Source organism: Betta splendens, chromosome 5 (genome assembly GCF_900634795.4).
Source record: "Betta splendens chromosome 5, fBetSpl5.4, whole genome shotgun sequence".
Lineage (NCBI taxonomy): Eukaryota > Metazoa > Chordata > Actinopteri > Anabantiformes > Osphronemidae > Betta > Betta splendens.
The window spans coordinates 983,255-995,525 of record NC_040885.2 but is presented as its reverse complement, the minus strand read 5'-3'; the positions used below and the strand labels follow the sequence as shown (position 1 = coordinate 995,525).

General features: G+C 49.8%; 1 protein-coding gene across 1 annotated transcript; it reads left to right on the top strand.

Moving 5' to 3' along the window:
- Nucleotides 1-1,950: 1,950 nt before the first annotated feature.
- gata2a (GATA binding protein 2a) lies at nucleotides 1,951-10,262 on the top strand. Its single transcript, XM_029151700.2, has 6 exons — nucleotides 1,951-2,174; nucleotides 2,294-2,716; nucleotides 3,426-4,001; nucleotides 6,509-6,654; nucleotides 8,448-8,573; nucleotides 9,151-10,262. Exons 2-6 carry the CDS (start codon nucleotides 2,488-2,490, stop codon nucleotides 9,448-9,450), a joined length of 1,377 nt encoding a protein of 458 aa, XP_029007533.1. The 5' UTR covers nucleotides 1,951-2,174; nucleotides 2,294-2,487; the 3' UTR covers nucleotides 9,451-10,262.
- Nucleotides 10,263-12,271: the final 2,009 nt, after the last annotated feature.

Sequence of the window (12,271 nt, the reverse complement as noted above, 5' to 3'; positions counted from 1 at the left end):
CACAGTTCTCACCTGGTGCAGGAGGTGTTGTGAGAGGGATAGTGTTCTCCAGTCTAGGATAGCATCCCTGTGTGAAACAATACTTCTGTGTCCTTGAGAAAGACAGGGGGAAAGCACCCCCCCCCCCCCCACACACACACACACACACACGCCCCACACAAACACACCTCCACACACATTCTCCGTCACCCTCTCCCAGCCTTTGTTCCAGCACAGATACAAATGGGATTAATGAAGGTATAAATTACAGCGAGCTAAATCCTGCTGAGTAATCCATTTGGCAAACGTGCAAACAACAATGGCCATGCTGCAGCGGCTAGCTGGAGCCTGACCCACTCTCCAAGGCCTGCTGGTTAAGGCAGGACGACCACTGCAGGCTGGATACAGGGACGCGGCACAGAGCTGGGAGAAATGTCTTCTTCCCACTCGCCTTCACATCCAGAGCATCGCTCTTGGTTCAGGTTCAGCCATTTAACAAAAAGAATTCCTTATCATTGCTTTATTTTATGAAATTTTAAAATAGCATTATTGAGACACCTTGCAAATATAATATAGGGAATAACAGAAGAAACAGAGGGAAAGATGTTCTCAAGCCACCTGCAAACTGTGGTGCTTCTGTGCACTGGAATGCCAGTCATTCAGGTAGCTGCCCCTCCGCTGCCCCACCGGCTCTAATTTGTTAGTTTTAGGAGATGACAAGCTCAAAGGGCTGAGCTCATCAACTCACCGCCTCTGGCAACATGCCACCGACTTAATGACTGATGGCTGACGCGCACATTTTCTCCGCAGGTTTAACATTGGCTCGCAGCGAGACTGACCCGCATCACAGCAGCAGCGTTAGCAGGGGTATTTTACCCGCAGACCTTTTGTCCAGGTAGCGAAAGCCCCGCAAGCTCGCGCCGCACCGTGACTCTCTGACGTCACGAGCAGGCGTCGTCCTGGCGGCCAGTCACCGCTCTTAGCACGAGAAATATTCCTGACTGGGAGACTTTTACGCACGGACTGGACATTTTACGCACGTGTCCTAACATAGGATACATGTGTTTTGTTATTCAACGTATTTTGACTTTTAATCCCCAGTGCGACATACAAGTATGCAACAAACAGACCCATTGAACTCTATCCATACGCTCCCATTAAGGTGGGTGTTGGGAGACACTTTGACGGTCACCAACTGGTTTTCACAGGTGAGGCCTTGCGCCCATCCCTGGTGCCATCAAGTGAGAAAGGGACGCCATTGGTATGCAAACTGTGTTTGACTGCCTTGTCCCCGAAACAAAACCGGTGTTTTCACAGGAGGAATTCCCTGCTAATTAAAGACAATTAGGCGCTGCTGACAATGGGGCAATTTCGGGGTCATAAATCGACTCCTCCTCTGTTGGTTTAAGAGGTGCAGATAACGCGATTTATTTACATAACATCACTATGAGAAAAACAACGCTTGCCATTATTGATGGTTACGCGAGGCTCCTTCGGCAAAAGGAACAGTTAAAAGAAACGACGTTTGACAAAACAGTGCGAAAATCAAACCCAAACGCCGCAAAATTCTCCAGCATAATTTCTATAGGTAGGAATGTTTTCTAGCTGACTCATGCAGGTGAAGATGACGTATTACGTGATTACAAATTGAAATGATCACCAAAATAAGGCACGTTGAACACTAAACCTCCCTCCTTGTTAAACGTCTGTCTTTGGGCTTTTACCTGCAGCTAAAAGGCAGATTATTAGAAGCCGATTGCTCATTCACTGCGAGCTTTATGAAAGAGGAAGCCCCCCCCCAACAAAATACAGTGCTGATTGATAAGTATTTTAGTTTTTCGGTGCAGGGAAATGGAAATTGAAAGAAGCAGAGCAGGGATGCGGCGAGCCAATTGTGGCAGGGCGGCCCGTGATAGGCTCAGGCCGAGGCCCCGCCTCACGTGGCTTGATATGGGAATTTACTGGCGCCAGCCGCATCAGTCTGCGCCACATCTTCTTAATGAGGCTGAGCACTGCACGGATCAGGAGGTTTACACGCTCAAGCTGCATCTGCCGTCAGCTGATTTAAATTGCAACAGGTATCCACGGGAACACATAGCTTTTTTCCCCACCCCTTCCACGCGAAGCCGGGATGCGCCGCTCCGACGCTGACGCAGCCGTGGATTACTTTGACTTTACTTTCGACCTGTAATCAGGTAGAGCAAAGTTGATTTCACGTGTCAACTGCCGCGATCAGATCGAATACAAGGGGGTGCTCCTTTTCGCGTGAGCGGAGCTTCGTGTGAATTAACATTTTGTATCCGTCTCATTGCAGGCATCCCGGAGGAGAGAGGAGGAGACCGGGGTATTTACGGATTCTATTTCTGACGTAAACAAACACAGCTGAGACGTCCACACTTCAGGAACTATATTGTAAGGAGGAATTAACTTCCAGCTGGAAGTAAATATAGCCTACACGTAGCACAACACACAGAGGCGCGTTCAGGGGACAAGAAGCTGAGCTCAGTCATGGAAGTCGCAGCGGCCGATCAGTCTCGGTGGATGGCGCACCATCACGCGGTGCTGAACGGCCAGCACCCGGACTCTCACCACCACAGCCTGAGCCACAACTACATGGAGCCCATGGCGCCGCTGCTGCCCCAGGACGAGGTCGACATGTTTCTCAACCACTTGGACTCTCAAGGGAACCCATATTACGCCAACTCCCGGGCGAGAGTCACGTACAGCCAAGCACACGGTAAGATGCGTTCGGGTTTGCGCTGCTTTCACAAGTAGTTCGGCTGCATTGAGAAACCAGAAGCAGGGAAAATGATGAGGGCATAAATGTTACAACTATTATTAGAATTGTAATCGTTATAAATATAAGGATGAGTGTGTGGGATTGCTTTAATTTTGGAGCGGCCGTACACATGATAAACACTAAACTGTACCTTTGGCGCTTCTGGGCCGATTCACAGCATAAAAGGAATTTCTAGCAAATGACAGCGAGAGGAAAGGGAAGTATGTCATTTAACCCCTCTGTGTTGGGGCAGGGGTTTCTGGAGGGAGAGAGGGAGAGGCACTTCCCGGACATTAAATAAAAACCGCAAATTTACTAATAACAATCTTTAGTCCGAGAGCCGCAGCTCGTGAAAAATAGGCGACTGTCCTGTTGAGGGCTGCTTCTGTTCTGCTGACGTCTTTTTCGCGTTTGTCCTAATTAGTGGAAACGAGCGAGACAGCGCTCGCATGGGAATTATTTTTGCTTAAATTAAGCCGTCGAGAGAAAAAATATCTATTTTAAATTAACTTCCAGTATTTTTTTTTTTCTACAACTGGCACTAAATGTCTGAGTTGGGTAATTCCGGGCATCTGTTAGGTGAGATCCTTCTGATGTGTTTTACAGACTAATGGCAGGGAAGCATGGGAGTGAATGCCCTTTTTAAATAGATTATTCTGAATTTCAGCTCGCCTCACTGGGAACCAGGTCTGTCGTCCACACCTCATCCACAGCCCGAGCATTTCCTGGCTGGACCCGGGCAAAGCAGCGCTGTCTGCCGCGCACCACCACAACGCATGGGCGGTCAGCCACTTCAGCAAGCCCGGCCTGCACCCCACCGGCTCCGGCTACGCCTGCAGCAGCAGCACCGGCACGGCTCCCGTGTCCTCGCTCACGCCGGCGTCCCACTCGAGCCCTCACCTCTACAGCTTCCCCCCCACTCCGCCGAAAGACGTCTCCCCGGACCCGGGCCCGACCTCCCCGACCTCCACCTCGACCAGGATGGACGAGAAGGAGTCCATCAAGTACCAGGTGCCGCTGACGGACGGGATGAAGATGGAGAGCTGCAGCCCGCTGCGCGGCGGCCTGGCCTCCATGAACGGCCAGGCCGCGGCCACGCACCACCCCATCCCGACCTATCCGGCCTACCCCCTGCCCACGCCCCACGACTACAGCGGCAGCCTCTTCCACCCCGGCAGCCTGCTCGGCGGGTCCTCCTCCAGCTTTACGCCCAAATGCAAAAGCAAAACCCGGTCGAGCTCAGGTGAGTCTCAATGTGTGTTTTGCGTTTCTCCCTCACGTCTGGTTAAACATCAGACTGATACGGTCTAATTAAACGGCTATGGTTCATTCAGAAGAGCGTCGAAGCGTTGCAGTTTATAGTTTACTCAATCACTCATCGGTGACCTAGACGTTCACACTTGTCATCATGCCGTAATATTACAGGCAGATAAAGTCGGATATTTTGTTTTTGAAGGGTGTGTGGGACGGAAGTGACCGGTTTAAATTTATGACTTATTTATTTTTTAACCGTCACTTTTGCCTGCCACGCATATACTTCTACTTTCGTAATTGCGACTTGTTGCTCGATCGTTCCCATAAACTGACACTTCATCCTCGTCCCGTGCGTCGCGTCTCCGTCCACACTGAGACAGGTTCACTTTAAAGAGGGATCAACTATAGACGAGAGCAAGAGGACGAATCGGGTCGAGTTACTCACTAAATGTGCAACAAGGTCTGAGATCGAGATGACAAGCGAGAGTAAACGAGTAAAATGAAAATTAGATGACACCTAATTAAACGGGGGGTTCAATCGCTGTTTTCTTTATGTTTAGTTGAAGTGGGCGAACAATAAACGCATAAATTAAATTTAGGCCGAAATGAAAGTGTTTTCTAAATTATTTTGACCTCAGCCTAGTTTTTGTGAGTCATTATGGCGGCTCTGGCTTCTAATGCCCTCTCCTTCGTGCCATAGGTTTGTTTTCTTTCTAACGTGGCCTTTATGGCGCTCCGAAAATCAAGGAGTCACGACGCCCTGGCTCCTGCCACATCCTGTATACCTCCGAGTGAACAAATCACGACCTCCACCCCGCCCACCCGATCCCCAGCACTAACAAAGCAACGGCGACAGAGCCCTGCTGTTTGTGTTTTTAAGCGTGGCCTTGGCCCACTGCACTGACACGAAGCTTCTGTGGGGGATTCCTGTAGATTGGAGCAGGTCTACACGCGCTGTTACCAGAAGAACAGTGAATTTAGTGATTATTTCTAAATGATTAGATTCTATAAAAACAGAAATAATATCAAAGCCAGGGAATAGTTTCCAAGGAAAGGCAGGCTATTTTCAGACTGTCTGGACACACGGAATAATATTTAGACTTTATGTCTGACATTAAGGCGAAAACTTGAAAAAAAGCTCCATAATAGCTCTGCGATTTCCCTGCATTGTTCCAGCTGTTGCACTTTGAATTAATGGGCCGTTAACAAGTAACGTGTAACTATGATTACTGTCACCCACTGTTTCCACGGTTTACACACCTATAGGAGAATGTCGGCTGTCTGATCATGTAAGTGATTATGAGCTGCTGCAGTAGTTACAGCGTGACATTCAAAGAGAAGCGGGCCAAACACTTTCCCAAACATATCAGCCACAGCCACAGCATTAAAATGGCTCTTATCTATCAAAGTCTGTGTCAAGTGCTGGTAATGATGATTGATTGTTGTACAAAATGCCACAACGACATTTCAGCTGTCAGCTCATACACAGGAGCGTGGCTTCCTGTTGTACCAGCCTCAGACCAGAACGCCCTCCTCCTCCCACCTTTTCACACACAAAGCTTTCATCTTCCCATTTTTTTTTCTCATTTCAACACTATACATTGCATAAGACACGATACATCAAGTCACTGCTGATGAATATTTAAGGCATTAATGAGCCCGAGTCTGTGGCTGCTAGACTTGCAAAACACTTGAGAAAAGGAGAAGGGAGGTACAAAAAAATGGCGAGATGCATTTCAAAAGGAACATAGCTTCGCGCTCAGGTCAGATTCCATTGTAGAGTGAGGGTGGGAATTTGGGTGTCGCTGGCATTGTAACAGGAATAATGAGAGGATGCTCTAGGGAGAGAGGGATACTTGAATTAAATGACTTGGTCGGTTTAGCAACAAGTCGTTTGAAGTCGCTGGAACCTGTGTGGGAGAGGAGCGCATGTGGGACTGGCTTGAAAAAAAAAACTGGTTTCTCCATAAAATGCTCAGGAAGCGCGAGCTCTCCATGACACAAAGCTCGTCACGGGGGAAGTTGGCTTGAGGAGCATTATTTGCTGCAGCCAACTGGCGTGCGAGCTTTTCATGAGAACCTGCAACACTGTCCGGCACATTTAATACCACAAACACACACTTGTGTTTCCTCCCATGGTCGCCCGCAGAGCTTATGAATAATGCAGTTCTAATTTGATGGTGTGTCCCCATTCTTCTTGTTTGACACCTCTGGACATGTTCTGACTGTCTCTGGCCTCCACACTCTGGCTCGGTTTACACCGGGGTGTCTGTGTCCGTGGCAGCTGTGCACACGGGCACGTTTTCTGCACACGTTCTCCGTGGCGAGGCTCCGTCTGACGCCGCGTTCCGGGGGCCGCCCGGGGTCATTCGGCGTTTGCATCATCGCCGGATCGGAGCCCGCAGCCGCTGTTTGTTGTTGTTTGTGTCTGTCAGATGGTGAATTTTTTAATTATATAAAGTTTCCCCCTGTCTCCTTCTCTTGAACTATATGCAGAGGGCCGTGAATGCGTGAACTGCGGCGCCACCTCCACCCCGCTGTGGCGGCGGGACGGCACCGGCCACTACCTGTGCAATGCCTGCGGACTGTACCACAAGATGAACGGACAGAACCGGCCGCTCATCAAGCCCAAACGCAGACTGGTGGGTTTCTCCCGCTGAGAGCAGGCACCCAAATATGAGCACAAAGCAGATGCTGGCAGCACAATTCCAGGAACGTTATATTTTCCCTATGATCTTCCTGGAATTGTTTGTCCCTCTCACCCCCTGATGATCCGCCTCCATGGCCTGTTACCATACTGCTACTATTGCCATTGTTCATGCTATCATTATTGCTGGTACTTCTGATACTGTTACTGATACCAATGCCCATGTCGCTTTAGTTAACACCATGCACGAGTAAATGAAAATCAGCCCGGACACGTAGCAGTTTGCTTAGTGTTTTGCCTCTGGACGTGCACAGTCACTGAAGCTGAACACGTTTCTATGTGCTGACACTTTTATTATTATTATTTTAAAAGGTAATTAATTTTCTGGTCCTCCTCAAACATCCACTGTAATTTTAAAGCAAACAACAAAGTCCTGGAACTGTTTTATAAAAAAAAATGTAAATACTACAGCTACTTTAAAGTTCCCCTATTATAAAAAAAAGTATAACTAAAAACACAATATTATTATTATTATTATTATTATTATTATTATTATTATTAATAATAATAATAATAATAATAATAATAATAATAATAATAATAATAATAATAATAATAATAATAATAATAATGTTTAATTACACGTTAATAAAACCTTAGAAAGCTTAAAAATTGTAATTTTATAAACCAGTAAATGTAAAACTGTTTATACGTCTATACTGACACATTTATTACATATTAGCCTTTTTCGCGTCGTTCACTGAGCACCTTGGCGTCGGTCCTCCTCGTGAAAACGCCATTCCATTTTCCACTGGGTCAACCCATGTGGCTGTAGGTTTTGCATTTTCAGCTCAAGTGTTTTTCAGAGTTGTGTTCAAAGGGGCATCCAGTTGTTTCCTATCCGGATATCTGCCCGGCCCAGATAAGGAAGTCAGGCTCCCGGCTGTTTCCGCCCTCAACCAGCGCGCTGCATTCTCTGCGGCCAGACTGACATATACTGTAAAGAGATTATCACAACAGTGGAGGAGCCGCTTATGTGTGAAGAGGCAGCCCGTGAGGGGCGGGGACTGGAAAAATAAATGGATTTATGTTCGCCTCTTGTTCGCCATTCTCAGCGGGCGCAGTCTTAACGCGCCGCACAATGCGGGTTACAGACATTAGTCGGTGTTGGAAAGCGCAGGGTTAATGTTGTTCTCCTGGTCAATCGCGACGAGTCCAGCTGAAATTAATTAAAAAAAGAAAAACCAGGATGCCGCTTGCGGAGCGCGGAGCCAGGGGGTTCTTGCATGTAAAACTAATGTTTCCTATTATGTGTGAAGAATTGATCCGCAATGGACGCAGGCGCACACTGCCAGGCAGGACACCGGGTCTTACACGACATGTAGCCCATTTTCCTTGGATCAGGATAAATAGTGTTTACACAAGGTCCGCAATAAAACCTGTTTATATCAACAGAGTTAATTGATTTAATTAATTAAATATCACAGTTGTAGTTTTTTTTAAAATAAACATTTGTATTTAAGGCTATTGCGCAAAATGGAACAGCTGAGCGTTTGCGGCGGTCTGTTTGTTCCAAGCGGCGTTTCTTTTGATGTTGTTTCACGGTTGCGGCGAAAATCAAAGTGTCGCAGAAAAAGAAAATCAACCCAAAAAACTTTCACTTCTTATTGATCCGATTCCGTTGCGTGCAGAGCTGCAAGTCCAACGGGAGATCTGATCAGTGATGAGCGTTATTTAGGCCAGATTGAGCCACGATATTTGACTCATGACGCGTTTGTTTCCCTCCAGTCCGCCGCTAGACGTGCAGGCACCTGCTGCGCAAACTGCCAGACCACCACCACCACCCTGTGGAGGCGCAACGGGAACGGAGACCCGGTGTGTAACGCCTGCGGCCTTTACTTTAAACTACACAATGTAAGTAGCCTGCGAACACGGCGCACTCGACAGCGGGGGTTCTGGGGGGAGACGGAAGGGGGGTGAGTTGGTCGTTAGCTGGTCAAGTGGGCGGACAGCGCGTATCGATTTAGGAGCAGAGAATGTGGGAGCGCGTGGAAGCGGAGCCTGCTCGTCCCGTGGAGCAGAACCCACCGGCCGCTTTTTTTTATTAATCCATCGTTGTTTCAATGGGGGGCGTTACTCCCCGGAGAGACTGCGGGGAGGGACTGTCATTCAGCGTAACAGCGTCCGTTACGTTGATGAGGATTTGTCTGCGGCTGCTCCTTTCAGCTCCAGCCTGCTCGCCAGCCCCATGTATTCATACGGACCGGCACGGTTCTGTTTGGTTTTAAGTCGGACAAAAAGCCACACAGGCCCCAGACTCACCTTCTAAAGCAGCCATACATGCAAAACAGCTGCTCGTTATTTAGAGCATTAATACTCTTAAGTCATAGACCCACATGTAAAGTACCTGGTGCAACGTGTGACATTTTTAATCGTGAGCTGAAACAGTGAAATGTCCGGCCGTGAGCTAATGCGCTGCTCTCTCCCGCAGGTCAACCGGCCCTTGACCATGAAGAAAGAAGGCATCCAGACGCGCAACCGCAAGATGTCCAGCAAGTCCAAGAGGAGCAAGCGGGCCGGGGACGGCTTCGACGAGCTGTCCAAGTGCATGCAGGACAAGGCCTCGCCCTTCGGCGCCGCGCCGGGCCTCGCCGGCCACATGACCCACATGGGTCACCTTCCTCCGTTCAGCCACTCGGGACACATGCTGCCCACGCCCACGCCCATCCACCCCTCCTTCGCTCACCCCCACCACGCCAACCGGTCGCCGGTCTGGGCCGAGCCTCACTGAGGCCCCTCCAGAACCAAGACGACTCCTCCGTCCGCAGGAGCCGCCAACACTAAGCGGCCGGGAGCCGCGCGGCGCTGCTCCCGTCACCTACGGTGGTTGGAGGGAGGTTGGACTCGATGGCTGATGCCCGCGTCACGCTCGGCGGCAGGACCCGTTTGGACTCTGTGAAGACCCAAGGTGGTGGTGGGGGGGGGGCGGGGGCGCTCCTCTGGTGTCTGAGCTTTGCAGGAGGGGAGTGAATGGAGGCGCCTGTCGTTGGGCTTTGCTTATTTGTACTGAGTCACTTTGGTACCAGCTTCTCCTCGGCCCCGGTAAGAGGAGACTCATGAGAGGTCTTATTGTTCTCACCTCACTGCCATCTCATCACGTATTGACACCCGCGCAGCCCGTCCACCTCCAGACGGACCCCTCCGTGAGGCGGGACCACGGCTCCCACCACCGGTCAGGCTGAGGCCATATTACCCACGAACCGGTGCACTCCTCGCACGCTGGACTGTTCACCCACACAGTGCTCACCCGTTTTTAATAATGGACTTTTATGGAAAAAAAGACAGTAAATAAGAGTGTTTATAAATGCTTAATTGCTATTATTGTTGTTATATTTGATGTTATAATTATTGCTACGATAATTTATTTTCACTCTCTAAGCTTTCATCGAAGACACACGGAAATTGTTATGATTTTGATTTCATGGTTATTACGTAAAGAAAAAAACACTGACCTATCTTAGATGAAAAAGTCCCTGAGCTGTACGTTTTTATCATTTTTCCATCTCACAAACGTAAAGGAAATAAAGTTTAATACAGCAGTCACATCTGTCACCGCCTCCTCCGTTCGCTCCGTCTCTGTCCCCCCTCATATGCATAATCACAAACATGCAGCTGTGGACAAAACTGTCAGTTTAATGAAGACCGCTTGATTATTTCAGCCATAACTGATATCAGATGTATCAAGGGAAGCCCTGTGATCCCTTAAGCGTGGTAATGCTTTGGTCAGGCTCCTCCTCTGGCTGTGATGGCCCGTTGTTAAGAGAAGGCCTCTTTGTGGCGCTGGGGCCTCAGGCTGGACCATTGTACCCAGACAGCAGGCTCCAGCACAGGGCTCCTGAGTCACACACAGTCATACATATGCACATATCCACATGCCCACGCACACACTCGGGGGGGAAAAAAAAACACAAACACAAACCCTAATTCACACCCTAGTTTAACCAGAGAATCCGCACAAAGTCTCTTATTAATCTCCTCGCGGCCCGTGTTTTTCTGCGTGAACCATTGAGTCATGGGTGCAGCTCGGCTCCGGCCCCTCTCGCCCGTCGGACTCGTCCTCCCTCTCGGAGTGAGAGGAAGGACAGCGGGTCTTTAGTGGGAGAGCGAAGAGGAAGGAAAGGCAATCAGGCGACCTGAGCAAACACGTGGGGGTCTGCTCGGGCCCTGTGCACACAGATGTGCGCGCAGCTGAGGCTGCCAGGAAGCAGGCGTCCGATCTGCCTCCCTCTCATCTCGTCCCCCCTTTCTTTTTTTTTCTTCTTCTTCTTCTTTCTCTTTGTTTTGTTTATCGTCTTCTTTGTTCCTCTTTCTGCTCTCTCTTTCATTCTCCTTGGCTTTTCAAGTCTGCCCCTTCTGACAATTACAGTAAAACAACGGGGCTGGAGACCAGAGCCAGGGACTAATGAGTCTGCTCGATTAGGGGCCAATTAGGGGTCATCGTCGCTAAGTTCAGCGTGCCCTCACACACCCACGGCACAGTCCGTCCCATTAAGCAGGACCACTACCCCCCCCTGCACCCTCCACCCTCCTCACATCTGCTGGGCTGCTGTGGAGGGTTTCTCACAGACTTCATTGCTTCGCATTGTAAAATACTATTTATCCCTGGACTTACACACGTGCTGATTTGTCACCCATCGTGGTTGTTCTCTGCTTATGTTACATCACCTCTGATTGGCCGCATGCACACACACACACACACAGATACATGGCTGCGTCTGAGTGTCTGCTCTCACAGAGGGGGTGGGAGACCTCCATCCACACGGCTAGTGGAGCCGGGCCACGGTTCCAGCAGGCGGACCTGCTGGGCCGGGCCTGGACGGACTCCCGGGAGCCGGACAGGGGGAGCCGGGGCGAGCCAGCGCTCTTCAATGAGGCCCTCCAGAGGGACGGAGCGGCCGTCCCAAAAATAATACAGCAGCCCGCCAGGCCAGCGAGTCCCAGGGCTGCACATGGACCAGCGCGCGTGTGTACACAGTGGACGTACGAGGAGAGCGCGCGACAAAGAGGCAGTGATTCCGCTCTGCAGAGAGCAGCGCCGCGTTTTAGCTCCGAGGCCAAGAGGGGCGCGAGGTGGCGGGTTCACGGGCATGCAAATTGGTCTTGGCTAAGTGTCCTGGTCAACACCGGGCCCTGCCGCTCCACCGTCCACGCCTTTAGGTTCATACAGTCTGCGCCTAAGACTAACCAAAAGACTCGCATCATGAATTATGAGACACAGAAAGAGCCGTAAAATAGGATGTTACTTATCTTCGCTATCCGACCGGCCGTGCACAGAGGACACGGAGGTGAAAGATCGCAGATGTGCTGGTGGCCACCTAGCTCAGAGCACGGGGAGGTTTAAGACTTCAACCTGGAACTGGATGTTTCAACTCATCCTGACTCCCATCCTCCGCCTCTCTCTCTTCCCTCTGCTCTTCCGTTCATCCACCCCCAACGTCTCCATCTCTAACAGTTCTGGGCTCCGTCTAACTCTTTATGCCTTCATTTTTCCACTCTCTCGCTGACTTAGACACACACACACACACACACACACACACACACACACACACACA

What these genes read in the sequence shown, in the direction of transcription:
- gata2a (XM_029151700.2), top strand. Translation starts at nt 2,488, where the DNA reads ATGGAAGTCGCAGCGGCCGATCAGTCTCGGTGGATGGCGCACCATCAC. An exon ending in CAAAACCCGGTCGAGCTCAG is followed by an intron (nt 4,002 to 6,508) that starts GTGAGTCTCAAT and finishes AACTATATGCAG; the next exon opens with AGGGCCGTGAATGCGTGAAC. An exon ending in TTTACTTTAAACTACACAAT is followed by an intron (nt 8,574 to 9,150) that starts GTAAGTAGCCTG and finishes TCTCTCCCGCAG; the next exon opens with GTCAACCGGCCCTTGACCAT.